The sequence below is a fragment of the Narcine bancroftii genome, chromosome 4 (assembly GCF_036971445.1).
Source record: "Narcine bancroftii isolate sNarBan1 chromosome 4, sNarBan1.hap1, whole genome shotgun sequence".
Taxonomy (NCBI): Eukaryota; Metazoa; Chordata; class Chondrichthyes; order Torpediniformes; family Narcinidae; genus Narcine; species Narcine bancroftii.
Genome location: NC_091472.1, coordinates 91,591,949 through 91,619,550, shown reverse-complemented (window position 1 = coordinate 91,619,550; position 27,602 = coordinate 91,591,949). Strand labels below are relative to the sequence as shown.

The 27,602-nt window shown below is 43.8% G+C and overlaps 1 protein-coding gene across 12 annotated transcripts in view; it reads right to left on the bottom strand.

Moving 5' to 3' along the window:
• Positions 1-6,809: 6,809 nt before the first annotated feature.
• Positions 6,810-27,602, bottom strand: part of mgme1 (mitochondrial genome maintenance exonuclease 1) — a 34,399-nt gene continuing 13,606 nt past the window's right edge. For 9 of the 12 annotated variants that reach the window (XM_069931999.1, XM_069931998.1, XM_069932003.1 and 6 more), the window contains 4 exons: positions 25,172-25,772; positions 21,493-21,706; positions 12,445-12,577; positions 6,810-7,551 (listed from right to left, as the gene is read on the bottom strand). In XM_069931999.1, the coding sequence (XP_069788100.1) occupies positions 7,405-7,551; positions 12,445-12,577; positions 21,493-21,706; positions 25,172-25,730 (1,053 nt within the window). In that variant the 5' untranslated portion in view covers positions 25,731-25,772 and the 3' untranslated portion in view covers positions 6,810-7,404. Of the gene's footprint in view, positions 7,552-12,444; positions 12,578-21,492; positions 21,707-25,171; positions 25,773-27,312; positions 27,484-27,517; positions 27,594-27,602 lie in introns of those variants that run through there. The other 3 variants (XM_069932005.1, XM_069932008.1, XM_069932006.1) reach the window with 3 other exon arrangements.

Sequence of the window (27,602 nt, the reverse complement as noted above, 5' to 3'; positions counted from 1 at the left end):
GAGTTTTAGATGAGGAGTATAAAATTAATCTATTTGCTGACGATGTACTGGTGTATTTAACAAACCCTGCTCAGTCACTTTTACCCTTGAAGGAATGTTTAACACAATATGGATCTTTGTCTGGATATAAAGTTAACTGGGAAAAAAGTGAAATTTTACCGATAGGTGAAGGAGATTATTCAGTTTATAAGAATATTATTAATTTGAAGTGGACTGATCGAATTAAATATTTGGGTACAAATGTGGATGTAGATTATCAATCTTTATATAAATTAAATTATGTACTGTTAATGAAATAGATCAAAGCTGATTTGATTAAGTGGAAGGATCTTCCTATAAATTTAATTGGAAGAATAAATACAATCAAAATTAATATCTTTACACGAATACAATATTTGTTTCAGTCAATTATTAATAAGAATTTTTTCAAGATCTAAATAAAATGGTTAGGGAATTTTTATGGAAGGGTATATTTCTGAGAGTAGCTTTGAATAAGATAATCTGGAAATATGTATTAGAGGGATTACACTTACCACATTTTCATAATTATTATGAGGCAGCTCAATTTAAATTTATTAGTTCATTAATAGATTTGGAATGGCCCCCTAGTTGGGCTAAAATTGAGATGGCGAATATTTCTGAATTTGAAATACATCAATTTTTGTTTCGGTGGAATTTAAATTTGGAGGACCATCGCCTTCCCAAGATTGTGTTATATGGTGAGCTCTCCACTGGCCACCATGACAGAAGTGCACCAAAGAAGAGGTACAAGGACTGCCTAAAGAAATCTCTTGGTGCCTGCCACATTGACCACCGCCAGTGGGCTGATATCGCCTCAAACCGTGCATCTTTGCACCTCTCAGTTTGGCGGGCAGCAACCTCCTTTGAAGAAGACCGCAGAGCCCACCTCACTGACAAAAGGCAAAGGAGGAAAAACCCAACACCCAACCCCAACCAACCAATTTTCCCCTGCAACCGCTGCAACCGTGTCTGCCTGTCCCACATCGGACTTGTCAGCCACAAACGAGCCTGCAGCTGACGTGGACATTTACCCCCTCCATAAATCTTCGTCCGCGAAGCCAAGCCAAAGAGAAAGAATAATGTGCCTATACTAAAACATTTAATGAAGTTATGGATGAGGAAAAATAGAACAATAGGTTCTAAGGGTAAATTATTGACTAACACCGTTATATAATAACCAGCTTATTCCTTTTTCAATGTATAATCAATGTTTATTACATTGGAAATCTAAAGGTATAAAAAACTTGGGGGATTGTTTTAAAGAAGGTCACTTTTAAAATACCCAAATGCATGTCCGACAGATCAGAAACACTCTTCGGGAGGCAGGTGTGGATGTGTCAATGACCACTGTCCACAGAAGATTTCACAAACAGAAATAGAAGCTACACTGCAAGATGTAGCTTGAGTGGCAATGGCAAAGGTGGTATGCTTTGGATCTTGGGCAGTTGCCATCACTCTGAAGCAGGTTAATCTTGGTCTCATCTGTCCTCAGTATCTTTTTCTAGAATTTTGCAGGCTCTTTTAAATATTTCTTGGTGAACTGTAATCTGACCATCCTTTCTGTGGCTGACTAGTGGTTGCATCTTGGAGTGTACCCTCTGTATTTCTGTTCATGAAATCTTCTGTGGACAGTAGTCATCGACATATCCACACCTCCCTCCTTATGAATGTTTCTGATCTGTCGGACATGCGTTTGTATTTTTCTTCATTATGATAAGAATCTTCTGTCATCAGCAGTGGAGATCTTCCTTGGAATTCTTGCCCCTTTGCAATTATTGACCTCATCAGTACATTTTTTCTTCTTAATGATGTTCCAAACTCTTGATTCTGGTAATTCTAAGGTTTGGGTGATGTCTCTTACTGTTTTATTCTTGTTTTGTTTTTTAGCCTCAATGGCTTATTTGACTTTCATTGGCACAACTTTGGTTTCATGTTGAAAGTGGCAATGGCAGACCCCAAAGGTGACCAAAAGCTGAAAGGCAAGCCTAGCTCTCTTATATCTGCACTAATAAAGCAATTAATCATACCCGAGTAACCACACAAACACTTGTAAAGCCAAATTATAGAACACTAGAACACTACAGCACAGTACAGGCCCTTCTGCTCTCGATGTTGTGCCAATGTTATGTCCCAAAATTTATGGTACCCTGAAATGAGGGGACTATGTATAAAAGTGCTGTAACTTCTACGTGATCAATCCAAAATGTATAAATACCTTGAATAAAATCTGGAATGTGCACTTTAATGACATGTGAATTGTTTGATTACAAATTGAAAAATGTGGAGCACAGGAGCAAATAAAGGAAAAATAAAGTATCTTTCTCCCAAACATTATGGAGGGCACTGTATGTCAGGTGAGACAATCTCCAGTGTTACAGTACAGGGAGAGACCTTGCAGCCTAACTGACAGTGGAGACAAAGGCTTGTGGATAATGCAGATCCACACACTTCAACTATCTGCCAATCAATCCCACATCCTGGATCCACTTACAATTTGCCAGCTCTTGATCTATACCTGTCCTTTTTACATTCTCAGTCCTGATGTAGGGTCATTGACTGTACATTCCTTTCATAGATGCTTCCAGTTCCTCCAGCATCTTATGTTTTTACATCACTTGATGTCGTGGAGGTGGGGATAGGGCTGGGAATAAGGGGAAGAGAAACAATCTCAACTGTTCTTCACATCAGACGTCCTGTTCCACAAGGATGCAAGGGGACAGACCATGTGCCCCAGGGTCAGGGTGGAACAGTTCACCTCCATCTAACCTAAATTCATATACAGTAGATTCTAATCCTGGATGAGTTGGTCTCCAGGTGAGGCCCGGATACAGGGAGCGTGATGCACAGGAACCTGTCAAGACTTGGTGGTTCTGCTACATACCTGGAGTGGCTACAATTAAGCCAGCTTGATTCAGTCCTCCCTTTGTGTAGAAGGTGCGATGTAGAGTTACAGGAGCATGACAAAGCAGGATACAGGGTCCTTTGCCCAGTGCTCTGCAACATCAGCTGCCGCCCGTTCTATTTGTTCAGCTCATGTTTAATAAATGCAAAATACCCGCTGTTAGTAGAAGTTTTGTGGTGTGGTGCAGATAAATAGATTCTTCAGAATGTTGTAGCACATTCAAGGAAAATAAATTGTGCATTTGTTCCATTTAAAAGCAAGAGGCAGCACCCAAAACAATCTCCAGCCAGCTGGAGTTTTGTGTCCTGCTCTGGGCACAGGACTTTGGAGAGAAAGCAAAAGAGATTAACTACAATTATTTCAGGAACAAGGGACGAATATAGATGGACCAGGGAGGCACTCTGATGATGTTCCTCCTGGAATAGAGCAGGTTGTGAAGGAATTATTTAAATCCATGAAGGGAGAGAAAGTGCTCCAAATGGAAAAGGAGTCAAGCATCAGTAAACATCTTCTTTGGCTTGGCTTCGCGGACGAAGATTTATGGAGGGGGTAAAAAGTCCACGTCAGCTGCAGGCTCGTCTGTGGCTGACAAGTCCGATGCGGGACAGGCAGACACGATTGCAGCGGTTGCAGGGGAAAATTGGTTGGTTGGGGTTGGGTGTTGGGTTTTTCCTCCTTTGCCTTTTGTCAGTGAGGTGGGCTCTGCGGTCTTCTTCAAAGGAGGTTGCTGCCCGCCAAACTGTGAGGCGCCAAGATGCACGGTTTGAGGCGTTATCAGCCCACTGGCGGTGGTCAATGTGGCAGGCACCAAGAGATTTCTTTAGGCAGTCCTTGTACCTTTTCTTTGGTGCACCTCTGTCACGGTGGCCAGTGGAGAGCTCACCATATAACACGATCTTGGGAAGGCGATGGTCCTCCATTCTGGAGACGTGACCCATCCAGCGCAGCTGGATCTTCAGCAGCGTGGACTCGATGCTGTCGACCTCTGCCATCTCGAGTACTTCGACGTTAGGGGTGTAAGCGCTCCAATGGATGTTGAGGATGGAGCGGAGACAACGCTGGTGGAAGCGTTCTAGGAGCCGTAGGTGGTGCCGGTAGAGGACCCATGATTCGGAGCCGAACAGGAGTGTGGGTATGACAACGGCTCTGTATACGCTTATCTTTGTGAGGTTTTTCAGTTGGTTGTTTTTCCAGACTCTTTTGTGTAGTCTTCCAAAGGCGCTATTTGCCTTGGCGAGTCTGTTGTCTATCTCATTGTCGATCCTTGCATCTGATGAAATGGTGCAGCCGAGATAGGTAAACTGGTTGACCGTTTTGAGTTTTGTGTGCCCGATGGAGATGTGGGGGGGCTGGTAGTCATGGTGGGGAGCTGGCTGATGGAGGACCTCAGTTTTCTTCAGGCTGACTTCCAGGCCAAACATTTTGGCAGTTTCCGCAAAGCAGGACGTCAAGCGCTGAAGAGCCATGAAAATAAAGGGCAAAAAAAAAAGTGAGACCAGAACACATCTGTAATGTGAATTTAGGAGGGTCATGTGATGTCTCTGGCTGTAGCCTAGTCAAAAGTCATCTCACCTGCTAATCAAGGGTTCGATCTGCCCCCTGGCAAATGCGTGATTGGCCCTGGCAGCTGACATGTGATTGGCCCTCCAGGTGCCAATCAATGCTTAGATGTGCCCACAGGTGAGGCCGATGCACGATTGGTCCTCCAAGGTTACGTGGATGGGCCCTGTATTAAAAAAGGCCAAGCACATTCACCTATTTTTTTTTCTCTCTCTCCTGCTGCCTTCAAACCATCCCTGAAGTCCAGGCTGCAGTCCAGGATCCCAAGCCATGGGTGATGCTGTTTATATGTATGTACTTGTTAGTTTTGACATGCTCAGCTCCAGAGGGCTGACTGCAATGGGCCCATCCCAGATTCCAAGCAGTAGGGATACTGGAGATCAGGTTTATATGTATGTACTCGTTTCTCAGTATACTGTGTCTGTGGATGGTGCGTGCTGAAGAAGTTAAACTCTCATGTCTCGGGCGCTGAACAAGTTAAACCTTTGTTTCTCGTTATGTGAAGTCTGTGAGTGTGTGTCCTTTTTGTAAATTCCCTGTGTGTAAATAAAGACCACTATTTGTTTATAACATGTCCAGCCCTGATTCTCTTTGAACCTGTCAAATCTTCTCTGAACACAACATCCTTCTGCAGAGGGTGGTCAGGGTGTGGAAGACACTGCATGAGGGAGCAGTGGAGGCAGGTAAAATTATTGTGTCCAGAAGGGAGCAAGTCATGGAGAAATGGTGGGAGAGTGAGACAGTATACATTGGATTTACAGAGCTGGAATAGATTCCAGGAGCTTAATGGACTCCTTCCTGGTGTAATTATTCTGCAGAAACAGTGTTTGTGTTGTTCAGGATGCACAACACAGACCATTCTTTTTGTTTACACTTCACTTACAGGGACAGACATTCACTTTAATAAGAGCTGGGCCATGAAACTACTGTACAACTCCGATTATCCAAAATGGTCAGGACTGGGGCTATTTTGGATAAACTTTTTTTTCAGAGAACTGGTCATTTTTTTAAAAACAGCCCAGTAACCACAGCAAATCACTTGTATCAATGTTTAAACAACAAACAACAAGGGAAGGCTTTTTAAGCATTAAAATAATGTTTAATTTTCGGCAAAAAAGGCGAGCCACTTCCAATCACCGACACATCCCCACCAAGGTCTCGCTTGTGCCGGGAGCCCGAGGGGCCCATTCAGACTGGGAGCCTGAGGTCTGCTGCTGCTGCCGGTGAGAGCCCAATGTCCCCGGTCAGTTCAGCTCCAAAAAAAAAATTCGAATAGCTGAGGATTTCTGATTTTGGAGAATCCGATTTTGGAGAATTGGAGTTGTATTGTACATCCACTTCAGCCACTCCTAGCTACTTCGGCAACAGTATATATTCTCCAAGTGCTGCAACTGCTCAATGGCTGAGGCTTGGGGTTCAGTGTGTGTCCACCAAGGACATTGTGAAGCCCTGAATCCCATGGTGACTGCTAGCCAAGGATACAGTCATTTTAATAACACAGTGAGGAATGCCATCAATTGCGAGTGATAACAATGTTCTTCCAAGATAGAAATAAAAGGCATGGTTGATATTTTACCCCTCACATCATCAATCTGGTCCAAAGTGCTAATGTAATAGATACAGATATAGAAAAGATATGAATAGGCCATTGTATGTGGAGGAGGTGTGGCCTCCCTGTTTGAAACTCATTCAAAGTCACATCACTTGTCAGTTAGTGGTGTACTTTTTGTTTCACCCAAAGTTACAAAGTTATTGATAAAGTTACAGTCTGCAGATGGAACGTCATTTACGACTGGGCTCCAACCACTGTTCAGTGCACACCTTACCATTGGCTGGTTCAAATCACCTAGCGTCCTTATTGGCTAGAGCCCTGTATTTAGCACCACCACACAGGATACTTTCCCTCTTTCTGCCTTGTGGTGATAGCCCCAGACACCACTTAATGCCAAGTCGCTACTCCAGTCATTGCTTGGAAGGGATGCGGGAAATGTGCACACTGCACTGAAGCTGAGCTGTGGTATTGCTATAGCTCAAATTGCAATAGATCAATATTGGCAGTAGAGCCATCACTCTAACCCCTGCTTAAAGTGTCTGCATTGCCTGTTGAATAAATAATTGTGTATTATTTAATGTTCTCCCCTGTTTGTTTCCTGTTATGATCTCTTCCCACGCTCCCTTATAAAGTGTGCGCATGCTTCCACACTTTCTATAAATTGTGTGCTTATGTTCCCACGGTCTCTTATAAATTGTTTCTCTTATTAATTGTTGTGTTAATAAAGTTACATTTGATTGCAAACCCTTGTGTCCAGACTCGTCTCTCTTTAAATCCACCAGACTTGAAACTTTTAATATCCTTTCCCTCACATCATCAAGCTGGTCCAAAGTGCTAATGTAATAGATACAGATATAGAAAAGACAGGAATAGGCCATTCAGCCCTGTGAGATATTCTGTTTGATATGATTCTGGCTGATCATCCAAATTCAATCTCCAAGTTCTTGCTTTCTTCCGACATCCCTGGCTCCTTCTAGCTTTGAGAAAAAATATCTTAACTTGTCTTTTAATATATTTAATGATTTGGCTTAAATTGCTTTCTGCTGTAGAGAACTCCACACTGAGAGACGGAATTTCTTCTCATGTCAATGCAGGTGGCTTATCCTTTATCGTCTAGTACTTTTGAAGCTGGTGGTGATGTAGGAAAAGGAGCAGCCACTGAACAGACAGAAAAGTGAGAAGGAACCAGCAACCAGACAGGATGTACTGTACTCGATTTTACAGCAACATGCAGAAATCTTGCCTTTCCTCTGGCTCAGCTCCTACAACCACTGATTAAAATCTGCACACACTGGAAGAAGTCCTTGCTGTGTCAGACGAAGGATCTGGGTATCCAGCCACAATGTGCTTTTCCAGCTGCAAGCCTCTCTCAACTGAGAGCGCTGACCTTCTCCTTATACTTCTGCAGCCGAACCAGCCACCGGTGCCAGCAGGTGAGGAACAGCTCAGGCTCCATGAAGTGGGCATGTGCTGGTCTGCCGTCTTTGTAAGCCACCACAATCAATCCTTGTTCAACCTGCCGTGGTTAAAAACAACCCATCAGTCCTGTAAACAAGGCAGAGGCGTACATTGGAGCAGCATGGGTAAAGGTATTCAGTGCACCTTCCCACTCCATGAAAAAAAGTATTTAAACATTTTCCTCCTGTTGAGAAAAAGAGTTTGCATGCTGCTCAATTATAGATCATCACTACACTACCGTGAGGCCATTCCTCTGCTGGAGTAACACTGTTTGATTGAGATGTTAATCAAGATCCCAAATGACCTCAGTTCAGACCATCAAGACCAATCCATCCAGTCCCAATTCCCTATCGTCTTCCCATGGCCCTGGACATCTTTTCCCTGTAGATATATCCTGCACCCTTTGGAACCCAGTGACTGAAATGGTCTTCAGAACTAGAATCTATTGTCATGAACATGTCACGAAATTTGCTGTTTTGCGGCAGCATTACAGGTGCAAATATTAAAGCTATAAATTGCATTTAAAAATAAATAAATATCTGCAAAAAGAAGAGAAAGTGAGGTAGTGTCTGTGTTCCATATGGCAGAGGGGAAGAAGCTATTTTTGTACCATTGGGTGTTCATCTTCAGGCTCCTGTACCTCCTTCCTGATGGTAGCAGTGTGAAGAGGGCATGGCCTGGTTGGTGAGAGTCCTTGAGGATAAAGTCAGCTTTCTTAAGACACTGCCTCTTGTAGATGTCCTCAATGGTATGAAGACTAATGCCCATGATTGCGCTGGCCAAGCTAACAACTCTCTCTAGTCGATTTCTGTCCTGCGCATTGGCACCTCTGTATCAGAATGCTCTCCACAGAACACCTGTAGAAATATGCAAAAGTCTTTGGCGACATACCAAATCTCCTCAAATTCCTCACAAAGTATAGCTGCTGGTGAGCCTTTGTGGTGAGAAGACTTGGAGGCCCCAGGACAGATCTTCAGAGGTGTTGACACCCATAAATTTTGTTGTTACATCACTCAACTAGCATGCATCCTTTTTTTTTCCATAGTGTTTCAATTTTATTTAATGTTCCTCCTTGAAATTCCTTGTTGTTTTTCTTTTTTTTAAATTTTTTTATTTTTCACACTATAAACCATATTGACCAAGATACATAGACATTTTTCTTCTTAAATATATACAGTGTCATTTTTTTCCCCCTTTTTCCCCCCTCCCTTCCCTCCCTCCCTCACCCCCTTCCCCATTTATTTGAAGTTCAATCTATAAGATACATTAAACCCGTTAAACAATGTTGTCACTTAATAAAAATAAACAAGAAATTTTACTGAGTCAGTTCTTTTCGTTATCTTCTCCTTCTGTCATTTTAGGTGGTGGAAGTCCATGGTAGGATTTCTCTATTGTGTTTCATGTATGGCTCCCATATTTGTTTGAATACTGTAATGTTATTTCTTAAATTATATGTTATTTTTTCTAATGGAATACATTTATTCATTTCTATATACCATTGTTGTATTCTCAAGTTGTCTTCTAATTTCCAGGTTGACATAATACACTTTTTTGCTACAGCTAGGGCTATCATAACAAATCTTTTTTGTGCTCCATCCAAATCGAGTCCAAATTCTTTGTTTCTTATATTACTTAGGAGGAAGATCTCTGGGTTTTTTGGTATATTGCTTTTTGTGATTTTATTTAATATCTGGTTTAGATCTTCCCAAAATTTTTTCACTTTCTCACATGTCCAAATTGCATGAATTGTTGTTCCCGTTTCCTTTTTACAGTGAAAACATCTGTCTGATACTGTTGGGTCCCATTTATTTAACTTTTGAGGTGTGATGTATAGCCTGTGTATCCAGTTATATTGTATCATGCGTAACCTCGTGTTTATTGTATTTCTCATAGTTCCGGAGCATAGCTTCTCCCATGTTTCATTCTTTATCTTTATGTTTAGATCTTGTTCCCATTTTTGTTTAGGTTTACCGTTTGTTTCCTCGTTCTCCTTTTCTTGCAGTTTGATGTACATGTTTGTTACAAATTTTTAAATTATCATTGTGTCTGTAATCACATATTCAAAATTGCTTCCTTCTGGTAACCTCAGACTGTTTCTCAATTTGTCCTTCAAGTAGGTTTTCAGTTGGTAGTATGCAAACATTGTATCTTGAGTTATATTATATTTATCCTTCATTTGTTCAAAGGATAATAATTTATTTCCCGAAAAACAATTTTCTATTCTTTTGATCCCTTTTCTCTCCCATTCTCTAAAGGAAAGGTTATCTATTGTAAAAGGGATTATACGTCAATATTAGTTTTGGTAGTTGGTAATTTGTTTTATTCCTTTCTATATGAATCTTCTTCCAAATGTTGAGCAGATGATGCAGTACCAGTGAATTCCTACATTGCACCAATTTTTCATCCCATTTATATAGTATATGTTCAGGTATCTTCTCCTCTATTTTATCTAGTTCTAATCTGGTCCAATCTGGTTTTTCCCTTGTTTGATAAAAATCTGATAGATATCTTAATTGTGCGGCTCTATAATAATTCTTAAAGTTTGGTAGTTGTAAGCCTCCTTGTTTGTACCATTCTGTTTTTTTTAACATCTCCTGTAATTCTTCTATTTCAAATGGTTTTATTAATTTATTTTGCTCCTCTGTTTGTAATTTTGGTAGTTCAATTTTAGTTAGAAATTCATCTATTTTGTCTTCTTTCCCTTCGTTTTCAGTTTGATATAGTTGCTCGTAGAATTCCCTGAAGTTTTCATTGATCTCCGTTGGATTATATGTAATTTGTTTGTCCTTTTTCCTTAATGCCAATACCGTTCTTTTAGTTTGTTCCGTCTTAAGCTGCCACGCTAGAATTTTGTGCGTTTTTTTCTCCTAGCTCATAATATTTCTGTTTTGTCTTCATTATGTTCTTTTCCACCTTATATGTTTGTAGTGTTTCATATTTTATTTTTTTAATCTGCCAATTCTCTTCTTTTAGTTGTATCTTCCTTTATCGCTAATTCTTTTTCTATATTTGTTATTTCCCTTTCCAACTGTTCTGTTTCCCGATTGTAGTCCTTCTTCATCTTAGTTACATAACTTATTATTTGCCCTCTGATGAACGCTTTCATTGCGTCCCATAGTATAAATTTATCTTTCACTGATTCCGTATTTATTTCAAAGTACATTTTAATTTGTCGTTCAATGAATTCTCTAAAATCCTGTCTTTTAAGTAGCATGGAGTTTAATCTCCATCTATACATTCTTGGTGGGATGTCCTCTAGCTCTATTGTCAATAACGAGGTGAGTGGTTTTCGATAATAGTCTAGCTTTATATTCCGTTTTCCTAACTCTCCCTTGAATGTGGGCTGATAACAGGAATAGGTCTATCCTTGAGTATGTTTTATGTCTACCCGAATAATATGAATATTCCTTTTCCTTTGGGTGTTGTTTCCTCCATATATCCAAAAGTTGCATTTCTTGCATCGATTTAATTATAAATTTGGTTACTTTGTTCTTTCTGTTAGTTTTTTTTCAAGTTTTATCCATGTTTGAGTCCAAATTAAGGTTAAAATCCCCTCCTATTAGAACTAGCATGAGGTGCACTTGCATTGATTGTCAGTGAGGAGGAGACGTTCTTTCAGATTCATACTAACTGTTGTCTTCTGATGAGGAAGTCAAGAATCCAGTTGCAGATAGAGATACAGAGGCCAAGTTTTTGGAACTTGTTGATCAGTAATGAGGGTATGATTGTGTTGAAAGCTCTGCTGTAGTCGATGAAAATTAGTCTGATGCACATGTTAGGTGATCCAGAGCTGACGGGAGAACCAGTGATATTACATTTGCTGTGGAGCAATTGTGGCAGTAGGTGAATTGCAGTGGGTCCAGATTATTACTTAGATACGAGTTAATTTTCTGAAAGCATTTCATCACAGTACATGTGAGTGCTACTGGATGATATTCATTGAGGTAACTCACTCTGCTCTTTTACTCCATGTGATGTACTTAACTGTCTAGCCATTTGCTGCATACAGAGGTATCCTCATTTCTCTTCTGATAAATGCTCTTTCATGGCTCCTTGCCAATGGAAAGTTTCTTTCCCCGTGCTGCTTAAAAAAGTGGGGGGAGTCCTGGTTGACACATATCTTTACAGAGTCAGATAATCAGTGACCTTCCAGATGATTCTCCTCCACCACACTACCTGACACTTTATCCTCTCAAGTCTGCATTGCCTGTGACCTCCACAAGCAACCTAAACTACTGCAAGGTAATATTTGGTAAAAAATTCCACATTCCAAGTACCTTTTGTGCAAGGACAGCTTTTTCTGCCTTCTCTTTTAAACCATGAAATCCCAGTCCATAATTACTTTAATTGACACCTGGGCACTGTGTACCAAAGGCTCTCAACCAGTGGACTCCAGATTATGACCTCTTAACCTTCTTGGTTTCAGTACAGAGAGAAAAAAAATGCCTTTATAACTTTCATCTAGGTTCCCCGAGCCTTACAAATGGTACTCAGACTCTCTGTCCCATTTTAAATACATAATAGAAGGAACCGGCATTTACTTTGTCCCTTTCATAACCCTAATTCAACCCAGAACATTTTATACTGAACGACGTACTTTAACAAAGTGTGGATCCTGTTGTAATGTAGTAAATAGCCACTAAGCACAGAGTTTCCTGCGGACACTAACAACGACCAGATAATCAGTTTTAATGGAAGAACAATTAAAATTTTCTCCCAAAGCACAGTGCCCAATGGGATTGTTTGGTTTCTCCCAACGAATCATGGTGCCTTGATCTGGTAGAGGTCAGACTTAACAGTGCAACACTACCCTGCATTACTCCAAGTGGCAGCCACATTTTTTACACTCAAGTCTCCAGGCTGAGGCCAAAACCGGTGATCTTCCAATGGAAGGAGGGGGTTACTCTGCTCTGACTGGCTCCTGGCCAGGGAAGGGAGGAGGTGTACTGACCTGAAAGTCATAATTGTCATCGAAGTTGAGGGCCCCAGCGTATGCTGCCACCTGAAGCGGGTTATCAAAGGTGTTCCGAAAATAAGGCTTGGGCTTCTCCGAGGTTTTCCAGTCAATGACACACAACTTACCCCTGCAATACAAGACACTGGATAAAATTTATCCGATAAATTATTTCTCCTCTTGCCACTCGCAATTTACAGGCCAATGCTACTTTTAGAAAAAGGTTTTGTTCCTGTAAAGTGAGCCTGCTGGGGCAACTTATAACTACAGGGTAAGAGCACACTGACTGACATTCTGCTTCCGGCACTGGTGGAACAAAAGGAATCAATTTTTTCCTGCTGGGCCAGCTTCCAGCAGTTTCAAGTTAAAAGGGTCACTTCCTGGGTTGATAAACAAAGTGCATTGCTTGAGTGACAAAAAAACTGCAGGGTTGGTGGTTCAATCACCTTCCTTTGGCACCCTGGGATTAAAAGGGAGGAAGCTTTCTCTCATCTGGAGGTGGAAAGTGAGCAATGGGTTGGCATCACGTGATGTCCATCATGTGCAAAGGAACAAGTTGTTTTTGCTGAGGTTTGGCACTTCCAAATGGTGGGAGAAGTGAGATCTAGGCTGCAGGGTTCAAGTTTTTCTGCAGGGACAAAATGACTTATACAATCCTACATTACAGAATCTGGAATAAAAGATTTCTGGAAACACTCACAGGTTAGGCAGCATCTGTGGAGGCCAAACAGAGTATGCATTTCACAGCTTGCCAAATTTTCGTCATCAGACATCTGCCCATTCTAGGTATTCAGTAAACCTTCTCTTAACTACTTCCAATGCATTATCATTCTTCCTTCTACCACTATTTTACAAGCAATTCCCTGGTTATACAAGGCAACAATCCATACATCAATTTTTCCATGATAGAAACAAACAATTTTAATGACGGTCAATTAGCATTAATTTATGGTTTTCTCAAGTTGCTGCAACAGTAAAAAATCAGAACCCCACATCCAATATGCTTAAAATGTTAATAAATAGCACATTGTTTGACAAGGTATAACCAGCAGCATGTGTTCAATGACAATATATGATTTTAGCAGGGAGGTAAAGGTAAGTCTGTTTAAAGACCGGTTGTCTTTTGAACTAACCAATTGCTACCCTTATTCCATAACTCCTGATGATGCTTGCATTTGTAACTAATTTTCTTATCTTGTAAAACGTTAAGAATTTATGCGATAATTTGTGTAAAGTTGGATTTGTATGTCTTCTTTGTCTGGGGACCCCCTGTACTCAATCTCTAACCTCAATAGCTGAAGCTTAACCCCTCTACTTTTGTATTCAACTCCCACACAAAAAAGAATATCACTGCTAGCTTCCTAATACACGCTCTACCTGTATTCTAGACCTGAATTACGCACTAGACTATTTTGATGCCTCTGCATCTCTCACTATTCCAATATACTGCTAGGCGGCTCACCATAAGGCAGGCGAACTGGCCCTGCTTGTAAGCCATGCGGCGGGGCAGCCTGCCAAAATGGCACCGTTGGAGGTTTCCCTTCCTTCAAGCTCGGGGCTCAGAAACCCGCGGTTGGGGACCACGTGACGCCCAAGTGATGTCAGCGCCCACTAGCACGGTTCTCAGCCAGGTCCGGGCTGGAAGTATACATGCAGCCCAGCAGCCTGCAATAAACTAATCTGCTCACTGAGCTCAACCCGTCTGGTTGCATGTGTTATTGCAGGAGCAGTGTAGGTGTCGCTACAATTGGTGACCCCGACTGGTTCAAACGTCTTTGAATCCATGGGTTCAGGAGCCGGAGACCACGGAGGCCAGTTTCACCTCCACCAGATTTCGTCCAACATGACCAAATTCTATTATGTGGTTGCTGCCCTGGACCAGGCCACCGCCTGATGCATCTTGTTCAGCACCCACCCGCTGAGGACAAGTACGAGACCATCAAACGAGTGCTTACCAGGTCACTCAGACTATCCAGACACCAGGGTGCAGCTCAGGTGCTGCACCTCGACCCCTGTGGGACAGGTCCCCGATGGAACTGATGGACAAGATGCTCGTGCTCATGGGTGAGCACACCAACTGCCCACTTTTCGAGCGCATCTTCCTCGAACATATGCCTGGGGACATCCGCCTGCTGCTGGTTCAGGAGAGCTTCACTGACCCGAGGAAGGTCGCCCAGAAGGCCCAAGAGCTATGGCTCACACGATTCTTGGAAGGCTCAGTGGTCCAGCAGGTCACGAGGCACGGGCACGACCACGCCAAGCCCGCCCCTAGCGATGCGGTAGAGAACTCGGGCCCTGCAGGGGTCCTCAAGAGCATAACAAAGGCCACAGCATCTGATTCAGGCCTTTGCTTCTACCACCTGCGCTGAGAAGCCAAGGCTCGGAAGTGTCGTCAGCCCTGCTCGTTCCATTGCAACGACCAGGCTGGCCGCTGTTAATGGCTGCGGCGGCTGGCCAAGGACAAAGCCTTCTCTACCTGCGAGACTCAGTCAGTGGCCAGAGGTTCCTCGATGACACTGGAGCCCAGATCAGCGTCAAATCAGCCACGGCCATCGAATCCAGGAACCAACCTCATGGACCTTCCCTCCGTGCGGCCAACGCAACGGCAATCCAGACGTATGGAGACAAGACAGTCCGCTTCCAGATCGGCCAACTGAATTTCACGTGGAGGTTCACCGTCTCGTCCCTCCCGACTGCCATCCTGGGTGCAGACTTCCTCCTCGTACAAGGGCTTCTGGTGGACATTCAAGGTAGGCGCCTGCTGGATGCCCGTACCTTCCAGGCCGTTCGCCTCGATGCCTCCCGCTTGGAGCCACCGCAGATGGCCACGATCAGCACACCCAGAGACGAGTTCCAGCAGATCCTGGACGAGTTCCCGACACTCCTCAAGCCACAGTTCTCCGCTGCCTCACCGCGCCACGGGGTGTTCCACCACATCCCCACCCAGGGCCCGCTGGTTCACGCCAAGCCACGCCGACTCTCGCCTGACAAGCTCCAGGTAGCGAAGGAGGAGTTTTCACACCTGTTGGAGCTGGGGATCATTCAGCAGTCTGACAGCCCCTGGGCCTCGCCGCTCCACCTGGTCCTGAAAGCCTCCGGAGGCTGGCACCCCTGCGGAGACTATCGACGGCTCAATGAGGCAACAGTTCCTGACCGTTACCCCATCCCTCACATCCAGGACTTTACGGCCAACCTGAATGGCGTGAGTGTCTTCTCCAAGGTTGACCTGGTGCGTGGATATCACCAGATCCCGGTGCACCCTGAGGACATACACAAGACTACCATTATCACCCCCTTTGGCCTGTTCGAATTCCTGCAAATGCCGTTCGGGCTCAAGAACGCCACTCAGGGAGGAGTCACGTGATGGAGTAGTGGCCGGACGGTGAACTCCAGCCCTCTCCAGAAAAGTCGGGAAAAACAAGAGAAAACACAAAGGCACAGAAATAAAAGTTACAGAAAAGTGAGTATAAAGGTGGAAAGAAGATGGCGACAAAAAAAGAAAAGTCGAAAGCAACGGTAAGAAGAGAGGAAGAGAAGACAAAGGAGGAAAAAGGTGAAGGCCTTACCTGTCCGAAGAGGCCCGCTGCGGAGAGAGAAACCCGCTCCCTCAGGTCGGTAAATAATGGACTACAAAAATGGCTCGCAGAGCCGAACAAAAGTGCGCAACCGCGCATGCGCGAAGTTTCGCGCATGCGCGATGCGAATGAAAAAAAAACACACCGACGGGAGGGGGGACCAGCTGGGGAGTCGATCTCCACAGCCGGCAACGACAGCTGCAGAACACCTGCAGCAAGAAGAGACCACAGAAGACAATAGAAACAAGATAGAAGAGGAGGAAAGGGCAACAAAGAAACAACAGATGGTCAACCCAGAGGAAGAAGAAGAGGAAGAGTATGGTGAAATAGAAGAAGAAAAGAGAGGCAAGGTAAAGGATATACTTGCTCTTATTAGAGGATACATGGAATCATTTAAAGAATGGCAAACACAGGAATTTAAGGATTTAAGAAAAAGAATAAACAACACAGAGGAGAAAATAATTAAAATGGAGATGACCTTAACAGAAATGGGAAAAAAAATGGACAAGATGGAAGAGCGGGCAGTAGCAGCAGAAATGGAGGTAGAAGACTTAAAAAAGAAATTGGAGAAATCTAATAAAAAAACTAAAGAGACACAAGAACTACTAGCTCAAAAAATAGATACAATGGAAAACCATAACAGAAGAAATAACATAAAGATAGTGGGCCTTAAGGAAGATGAAGAAGGCAAGAATATGAGGGAGTTTATAAAAGAGTGGATCCCTAAGACCCTAGGATGTCCAGAACTACAGCATGAAATGGAAATAGAAAGGGCACATAGAGTATTGGCCTCTAAACCACAACCACAACAAAAACCAAGATCTATTGTAGTAAAATTCCTAAGATATACTACAAGAGAAAAGGTACTGGAGAAGACAATGGAAAAAGTAAAAGAGGGCAACAAACCACTGGAGTATAAAGGGCAAAAAATCTTCATTTATCCAGATATAAGTTTTGAACTCCTAAAGAAGAGAAAAGAGTTCAATACAGCAAAGGCGATTTTATGGAAGAAAGGGTATAAATTTATACTAAAGCATCCAGCGGTATTGAAAATATTTATTCCAGGACAGCAAAACAGACTATTCTCGGATCCAGAAGAAGCACGAAAATTTGCAGAACAATTACAAAAATAGACTGAGGGAGGAAGACGGGTAATGAGAGTTAAAATGATCACGACTGATATGTATGTGGGTAAAGACAAAAATAGACTGAGGGATGAAGACGGGTAATGAGAGTAAAAATGATCACGATTGATATGTATGCAGGTAAAGAGGTATAAGAGTGAATAGAGACAATGAGCATACATGAATGTATCTGTACTTAGAGGAAAATATAGATAGTATAGACAAGAATTAATAAGGGAAGGTAATGGAATAGAGAGAATAAGGAGGGAATTAAAAGAGGGACCTTTGTGACATATGAAAAGTGAAATCTTTTCTGGGGGAGGCGGGGTGGGGGGAAATAGCGGTCACTGCACAATCAGTTGACGCTTGCGAGTGGATTCGCAAATCCAAATGGAGAGGGGAGATGTGGTTGTCCGACAAGGGATAAAGGACAACTCAGGAGGTGAAGGGGAGATTGGGGATAAATAAGATAGAAATAGGAGAATAAGGAAAATGTTAGATGTTGTAGGAATGTTGTCTTATGAAGAGTTGAAAATAAGAAAACAGAAATGGAAAAGGAGGAAAGGTAATGATGGAAAAACGGAAAGAGAAGATAAACAAAATATAAAAGGGCTACGCTGAACTATATGTCTTTAAATATTAATGGAATACATAACCAAATTAAAAGGAAGAAACTACCAAATTTAAATGAATAAATGTATTCCATTAGAAAAAAATAACATATTGGTTAAGAAATAATATTGAAATATTCGAACAAGTATAGGAGCCTTACATTAAATACAATAGCGAAAACCTACCGGGGACAAACATTACCTAAGTTGATGGAAGGAGAAGGAAAGAAAAGAATGGACTCAGTAGAATTTCTGGTGTAATTTTGTTGAATGACAACATTGTCTGACTGGATTAATGCAACCTAGATTGTATACCTAAAATGGATGAGAGGGGGGGGTGGGGGGGTGGTTTGGGAGGAAAGGGGGGGGGGGGGGGGAGAAAAAGTCACTGTATATGTGTGAAAAGAAATAGTGTATATCATGGCTCATGTGATTTATGGTGTGAAAAAAAAAAAATTAAAAAAAAAAAAAAAAAAAAAGAACGCCACTCAGACCTTCCAGCAGCTCATGGACTCGGTGGGCAGGGACTTGGATTTCGTCTTTATTTATTTGGACGACATCCTTGTCACCAGCAAGGACCGGGCGCAACACAAGTCCCACCTACATGCCCCTTTCTCCCGGCTGGCCGACTTCGGCCTTACCATCAACCTGGCCAAGTGATAGTTCGGGAAAGAGTCCATGCAGTTCCTGGGCCATAATATCACGGCCAAAGGATCCACGCCCACCGCTGCGAAGGTTGCCGACATCAGGGAGTTCCCACGCCCGAACAGCCTCAAGGGGCTGCAGGAGTTCGCAGGTATGGTCAACTTTTACAACCGCTTCATCCCAGGAGCTGACCGCATCATGCAGCCACTGTTCGCCCTTATCGCAGCCAAGCACAAGACATTCACTTGGAACCCAGAAGCCTGCACCGCATTCGAGGCCACCAAGGACGCCCTTGCAAAGGCCGCCATGCTCGCCCACCCACACACCAACCTGCATATGGCACTTTCTGTCGATGTCTCTGCCACAGCTGTCAGTGCCGTCCTGGAACAGCAGGTAAATGGGCATTGGAAGCCGCTGGCATTCTTCAGCCGCCTACTCCGCCCGCCGGAATGCAAGTATAGTGCCTTCGACCTCGAGTTACTGGGCATGTACCTGGCGATGCGGCATTTCCACAATTTTTTGGAGGCGCCTCACCCAGGCGCATGCGATGGCAAAAGATCCCTGGTTGGCCCACCAGCAGCGTCACCTCTCCTTCATGTCAAAGTTTACCACCGACATTCGGCACAAGGTGGGAAAGGACAATGTGGTTCCCGATGCACTCTCGTGACTGGCCATCTGGGCGCTGACTCCCGGACTCTACTTCGACCAGCTCGCCCGGGACCAGGAAACTGATGAGGAGATGAGGGCCTTCAAGACCGCCATCTCTGGCCTGCGGTTCTGAGACCTCCTAACTCCGAGCGGCGAAGGCACCATCTTGTGCGATATCTCCTTGGCCAGTGGTTCTGCAGCAGTGGCGCAGGCAGGTCTTCCATCACATCCACGACCTTTCACATCCGTCCATCAGGTCCACGGTCCGGATGGTGGCAGAATTGTTCATATGGCATGGGGTGCGGAAGCAGATCGCGGGCTGGGCCAGAACATGCACCCATTGCCAGACGTCCAAGGTGCACAGGCACACGAGGGCGCCCGTATAGGAGTTCGAGCACGTCCGGGAATGGTTCAGCCACATTCATGTGGACATTGTAAGGGCCCTTACCCATTTCCCGGGGCAACCTTTACCTGTTTACGGTGGTGGACCACACCACTCGTTGGCCCGAGGCGATCCCGATGCCAGACGCCTCCACTGACTCCTGCTCCCGAGCCCTGTTGCGTGGTTGGGTCACCCAGTTCGGCGTCCCGGCTCACCTCACCAACAATCGGGGCACCCAGTTCACATCTGCACTCTGGGCACAGCTCGCCAACAGTTTGGGGATACAGCTACACCGCACCAAGGCCTACCACCTTGGACTGGTCGAATGTCTGAATCACCACCTTAAGTCGGCACTCATGGCCCACCTCACCGGTCTCGAATGGACGGACGAACTGCCTCAGCCTTCTCCTGAGCATCCGCTCCACTCCAAAGGAAGATCTGCAGGTGTCATCAGCTGAGCTGGTCTACGGTCCTCTGCTGGCACTACCTGGTGCGTTCGTCAACGCACCTCACAATCCCCAGCGGTCGCTGCATGAACTACTTCCTCACCTCAGGGCATGCTTGGACTCCTTCGAACCCCCACCACCACCCAGGCATGGCGAGCTGCTTTCCTCAGAGTTCATTTTCATTTGATGGGGCCCGACCGCGGCACCTCTGCAACGACTGTACGAGGGACCGTACAGGGTTATACAGCGTTCCGGCTCGACGTTCACGCTGGATTTGGGTGGCAGGCATGAGCTGTTTACCATGGATAGCCTGAAGCCAGCATACCTCGATCCCACCGAGCCCGTGGTTGGTGCCCAGCCCAAGAAGCGAGGCCACCTGGCAAAAAAGGACATTGGTGCTGGTTTTGGGGCAGGGGGCTGTGTGGCAGCTCACAAGGCAGGCGAACTGGCCCCGTTTGTAAGCCACGCGGCAGGGCAGCTGGCCAAAATGGCGCCATTGAGGGTTTCCCTTCCTTCCAGCTTGGGGCTCAGAAACCCACGCTTGGGGACCATGTGATGCCCGGGTGACGTCAGCGCCCTCCTGCGCGGTTCTCAGCCAGGTCTGGGGTGGGAGTATACGTCCAGCTCAGCAGCCTGCAATAAACTAGTCTGCTCGCTGAGCTCAACCCGTCTGGTTGCGTGTGTTATTGCAGGAGCAGTGTAGCCGCCGCTACACTGGCATGAATATTCAGGTGATATCTCTGCCAAAATGGCAATCTTACATTTTCCCACATTTGACTTAATTTGCTAATTCTTTGTCCACTACTTTACCTTTCCATATCCTTACATTCTTTTCACAAATTATTTTTCTATCTAACCTGGTGACATCAGCAAATTTAGCATCCATTCATCAGTAATTTCACTGCAATCGTTTACATCAATGGTTCCCAAACTTTTTCAGGCTGCTGCCCCTTGGCCTCCAGGCCACATCCCGAGCCACATACAATGGCACTGGGGGGTGGAGGGAAGGTTCTGGCAGCACCATGGGGTGAAGTGGCAGCACTGAGCAGGTTGGGAGGGTTAGAGGTGGTGCTGAGCAGGGTTGGAGGGCAGGTAGTGGCAGTGCTGAGTGAGGTGGGTTGGTGCAGTGCTGAGATGGGAGTTGTGGCAGTGCTAAGAGAGGGGTTAGTGGCGGCGCTGAGAGGATGGTAGTAACGTCAGTACAGCATGGCAGCCACTGACACCAGTTCTCGCAAGAACGCCTTGACACCATTTATTTTGCTCACTACTGCCACCTGAGACTGGCCAGAAAATTACTTCACTGGCTTCTTCATTAAAATTTGCAGCAAGACTGAAGGTCCAGAATGCCTCCTTTTACCTCACTGCTCCCTTTTCCCATACCGCCCCCTTGGATCTTTCCACCGCCCACAGGGGGGCGGCAGTGCCCACTTTGGAAATCACTAGTTTCCATGAATTGCCAAAAGTTAAGGCCCCAGCCCAGGCTCTTGTGAAAAACCAATCCTTTTGTTTTAGTCAATCTTCCATGTTACTCCAACAACCATCCTTTCAACACTACTGTTAATAATCATGGAACCTGAAAGATTAATGCCAGTATGATGTAAAGCTAGATCTTACCGATATTCAGCCACGCAGTCCACCAGACCAGTGTACTGTAAAGGCAGGTGATTCACTACACTCTCCAACACTCTAATTCCTGTCACATCTTCCAGGATGCCCTTTACACTCTGCAAGTACCCTGCTACATCTTCATTGTCAGTTTCTGGAATCTTAGATGAGAGAAGAGCATCCTCTAAAGCAGAATGGAAAAGCTGCCCTCGACTCAGAACGTCTGGGGAAATGGAAAGAATTTGCCTTTAGCATACAATTTCACTCAGAGTACAGCATTAAAATGGATCATACAATTAACACTTGCTCATCAACAAAACCAGTATTTATATAACGTGAAAACATCTCCAAACATTTCATGGGAACAATACAAAATAAAAAGACATTATTAATCCATACAAGATTAGATCAGATGACAAAAAAATTAAACAAGGAGGAAAGTTTTAAGAAAAAAGAGACAAAAATATGGGATAGTTTAAGGGTCAAATTGCCAAATGAAGGAGTGTCAGCAACTTAAGGAAGGATTGCCAAAAGTTGTAATGAAATCAGGAATTTAGAAGACGCCAAAAATATTGGAGGGGTTATGATGGTGGGAGGAGTTAAAAGCATTTGGTGGAAGCCATCGAGGGATTTGATGATACTCTCCAAATCAATGACATGATGCTGATGGGATCAACAGATTGGTGCAAGCTAGGACTTGAAATTTTGGCTGTTCAAAGAGAGACCAGTCAGACGATTTTCTCTACTTCCTTTTCCTGTGAATGCTGTCTGACCTGCTGGATATTTCTGGCATTCTGCTTTTATTTCGCTGTACTCTTGCTTTGCTTACCATCCCAAATATTTCACCCACACTCCTTCAAACTGAAATCCAATTGCCTTTTTGTCCACTGATATCTTCCTGCTATCAGGCCATGCCCCTTCACAGCCTATCAAAAGCCAATTTTTATATTCTATAAAGTTCTTAATCATGGCTCCTACATTCAAGTACAAAATAACTGATATATGTACACTACAGGGACCCAAGTAGTAAATTCCATAGAAACCCACTCTTCAGAGTCTTCCTCTTAGTAAACACCTGTCAACCTTTGCTTCAAAGTAATAAACAATCCGCTTGCAGAACTCAGCAGGACGAGTACCATCAATGGGGGAGAAAGGAATAGGCATTATTTCGAGTTGAGACCATTCATTAAGATCCTTTACTTTTTCCACAATGAGCCAATCTTGAATCCACTTTTGGGTTACTCTTGGATTCCAAAGGAGTATTACTTTTCTGATGAACCTATCTTGTGAGATCTTGTTGAAAGTTAAAAAATCATGTCAAATACACCAGACCCACAATCCCAGTTAACCATTCTTGTTAAGTACTTGAAATTCAGTCAAGTTAGCCTGACATGATCTAACCCCAACAAATGCACACCAACTCTCCACACCTTTATGAATGACCAAATACAATCATTCAGAACTTCCTTAATAATTTGACTGCACACTTCGATTATGCTGGGATATTTTATAACTCAGTTTAATCCCCTCTTCCTTCAGAAACAATGGTATATTGGCAGTCTTCCTGCCCTTTACCACCATGCTTAGATCGAAAGAGGATAGTTGTGGCCTCTGCTTTTTCCACTATTGTTTTTCTTCAAGTTAGGAATACCTTACACTGGCCTTGGTATCCATCTACCTTCTATTGGTATAAAATGGCATACTTGATCTCAACATGCATTACATCTAACACTTCATTAGTTCCTCCTCAAGCATTAATTTAGAATCATACCCATGTCTTCTGCTTCCAAGTACAGGTTGTGGTTTTAGTCTCAAACAGACCCATGTTTTCTGTTCTGTATCATTCTTCTTCTGCACCCTCCATTATCCCCCTCTTTAAATGCCTTCCAATGCCCTGGCATTGACGAGTAACTGTTTCTATTCCATTAGAGCCAAATCAAGTTGATTAAAACTGACCTTTCCATGAACAAAACCTTGTCCTCTTATAACAATGCCAAGCTAACAGAATTATGAAAACTTTCACCAAATAATGATTCTTCCAGCTTCATCTCACAGAAAACAAGTCCCCTCTCTTACTGGTACAGGCTGAAAAGGCTCTCCAAAGTGAATGCTAAATATTCTGCAGTGTCTAAACCTTTCGTACTAATTTAATCCAAATTAATATTAGGGCAGCTGAGGTCCTGTGATTACTGACTCACAACTGGCCAAAAGAAACGGCAAAGGACTTGTGGAAAACCAGCTGCTGATTTTCCCTTTACAAAAGTCCTCAAAATTCATGTACTTACACATTTCCTTTCTTGTATAATCTTACTGAGCTGTATACATTTTGTGTGATGTAAAAGTGTCTTTATTCAACACATAAGCTCTGATTTGTTGATCTTTCTGGCCCATCATTTCTGCTCACAGCTGCAAATTTTACTGAACCAGTCATGCAAATGCTTCCTTTTTGTTTTCAAAAGGCTTCATTGACATGTCTGAAATGTTGAACTGCCATATCTGATCTCCTTCAATCCATGTTTCAGTTACATGGGCATGGCCAGTGCTGGGCTTGAGAGGACGGAGAACTTGCATGTCAGCTGCAAAGGATAAAGTTGGGTAAATGAGCAGGATAATGCAGTAGATTTTAAGGTGGTAAGGAGTAAAAAAGGAAAGAAAACTATTAATATTAGCCCACATATAGCCAGGAATGCAGGTTGGCTGAATGATGAATTTAGAGTCAGGGAGACTAATGCAGGTCTACCTCATAGACAAGATGAATTCAAGGAAGCTTGGGAAGAAACCAGTGCAAGATGAGAGTTCAGGAATGTGCAAAATGTGGCTCAGTGGATTTGAGTAAGGAGGAGAGGAATGGGGTGGATGGCTTCCATCAGAGGTGACAAAGTAAACTTTAAGCTCCTCAGCAAAACACAAAGTGCTGGAGGAATTCAGGAGGTCAGGAAGCATCCATGGAAACCAAGAGACAGTCAACATTTCAGGCTAAACCCCTTTCGCGGGAAAATGCAAGAAACAGGCAGGTGCCTGAATAAAAAGTGTTGGGGGTTGGGCGGTGGGGGCTGGCAGGGGAAGGGTGGATGTGGGAGGAGCACTGGCTACCAGGCGAAAGGTGAACAGAGATGGGATGGAGAAGAAACGAAAGGAGCCAAGAGGTGGTAGGACCAAGGGACAGAAGGCTGAGACAGATGTACTCTGATCAGAGGAAAGAAGGGAAGGTTTGGTGGGCTGGAGGAAGGAAGATGCAGGTTGCAAGCAGGTAGGGAGGGTGAGGAGGTGAAAGAGAAGGAAAAGGGCCTTGTTAGAGAGCAGAATAGAGGAGCTTTAAAAGACAGTGGACTGTGGGTTATTTTTGGTCTCCAGGATAATCTTGGAACAGTGAGATTTGGTAAAGAGCTTAAATGTGTCAATGGATTTTTGAAGCTTTTGACCTGCCATATGGGTTAATGATCACCTATTTTCCAAGAGGAGGTCAATACTGAGAGGAATGAATGTGATTAACTGTGGGTTCCTGTGTAGAGAGTGAGCCCTGTGCAGCAAAATGATAGGAGATGGAGCAGCAGTGGTGGGTGGAGTTACTGAATGAGGGAGAGAAAAAACTTGATTCAGGGTTAATCATTCCTGCATGAACTTGTCAGGAATTTTCTGCAGGCATTGAAATACTGAATATATGCTCAGGATTATGAAACATACTTACTTTTTGTATATGCTTTGAACCCATCTGGCCCCAGCTCTTTTATCATCCTCCTTTTCCACCTCTCCAGGTAAAAGGCTTGCTCCAAGCTCATGGTCAGCTGCAGAATCTGCGTCACGCTGGGCAGTCTGGTCTTTCTGCCATTTGTCTGCAGAGGTACCTGTAGTGGTGGCTTGATCACAGAAACAGGCTCCTGCTGAGAACCCTGATGCTCTGGATTCAGGAATGGAGGCAGATTCAGGAGGTTTTCGGGTGTCAGCTCTTCTCTCACCTGCTTCAATTTGACGATAGGTCCGTACAAAAGAGTATCCTCTCCCAGCAGAGTCTCGGGGGTCTGTGAACTGATCTTCATTGAGACAACCGAACGGACCAAGGAGGCATATTTCTTGTTGTCTACCTGTTCATATTTGCTTGGGTCCTTTTTCTGGTAATTAAGGCACAGGAAAGTACAAAAATTGCAATGCAAAGACACCAGCTCCTTTAGTGATCTGCTGTTGTACTGTTTCAAAGAATTCTTAACTGCTCCACAGATGATAAGACTTCGAACCCCAGAGTAATTCATTCTTCAGTGTGATTCTGAGGAATCCATCAAATCCTTTTCATTCTGTAACAAAATACAAGATTAATGTTTTTCAGACAATACAAGCCTTTGGCTTGGCATCTGCTGTAATTTTCTGGCATTCAGCAAGACTTCAGAAAGGGAAGTATAACCTGGTGTGCAGATCATGTGAAAAGTATTTATATTTACATACCATTTTTCCCAGTCTCATGAGGCTATGGAATATTTTGAACCAATGAAGTGATTTTCACAGAATTGCTTTTATAACACAGAAAACTCTGCAGCCAATCAACTTCAAAACACAGTACGGAAAATAATAACGCAGATAATTTTTAAGGGATTAACATTGCTGGGACAACTCCTGCAAAATGGTGCTTTACAATCAATGGCAACCTAATAGGATTTGGTTTACCATCCATCAGAAAAAGGGCAGCTCTGACCATCTTCTCTCAGTGTCAAGTTTCAAGTGGTCTACAGTTGGACTTGAATGACACTGACTGATTCAGTGAGAGTGCTGCCAATGGAGTTCTGGTCTCAAGAGGACATGGATCTATTTAGTGCCCTTCAAGATCTGTTCCAAGCACATCAAGAGGGCTCTAGGAACAGAGCATAATTACAGAGTCACTAATGCACAATGACATGAAGTTTAGGATTTCTTTCTTCACTTAAGGAACATGCAGCAGAGAAAGTAGCAGGAGTTGACTCCATCTCTTGCTTGTTCTGCCATTCAATAAGGTGTGGCTGACTTTTACTCGGTGTAATTTGATGGCATTTATGCAGGGAACTGCTGGCAACCTCCAAGTCAGTATTTCTCAATCTGTGGTCTGCCAACCACCTGTTATAGTTGGTCTACGGCAACCCAGCAATGACCAATATTACTAACATAATAAACAAGTGATATACAAGGCAAGGTTGTTGGTTTGAAGAAAGAGAAATTTTAAAAATCTCTAAAAGCTTTCCCACCAAAACAAACCTCATGTTGGTGGTCTGGGATGGAGCTCAGGTTTGACAGCCCCACTGCCACCCCCCCTCACCCCTCATTATGTATCTGTTTATAGATGTTTGGCATTTAGTAAAGGTGTACTTCTGTAAACAATGAGCTTTTGGAGGGTCTCAGTAGATTAGGCAGCATCCATGGGTAGAAATGGCCACTCAACATTTCAAGTCAGTACCCTTTATCAAGAGTAAATCAAAACAAAGGGGGTTGATATATCTTTCAAGAGGGAAAGTAGCTGGGAAGGGGCCAAGTTGTGACAGGGTATTGGAGAAAACGTACAAGAGGTGGAGAGACAGGTAGAGGGATAACCACCAGGATGTGGGGTGGTGGAGTAAAAGGTTAGGAAGAAAAGTACAGGAGTAGGTAATGCAAGTGGTCTGTGGATGAGAAAAGGTCAAAAACCACTGCTTCCAAAAATATTGGCCAATATTTGAAAGAAATGCTACAGATTGGTGGTGATCATTTACTCATGGACATACAACCCATGACATTGAATTTTCTTTTTTTTTACTGGACATGTGCATTATTAGCAAAGTTAACCGTCTTTGAGAAAATGATAGTGGACCATTCTCTCTGGGGCTTACTAACCATTTGAAAGAAAATCACTTATGGTTCCAGATCCAGTGAGGATAGCAAGTTTATTTATTTAGACGTACAGTAACAGGCCATTTTGGCCCACAAACCGCCCAATTACACCCAACCTACAATCCCTGGTACATTTTGAATGGTGGGAAGAAACTGGACACCCCGGGGAAAACCCCCACAAACACGGGAGAATGTACAAAATCCTTACAGACAGTGCAAGATTTGAACACTGGTCACAATCGCTGGCACTAACCGCTTCGCCAACCGTGCCACCCAAAGGATATTGTGTCAGA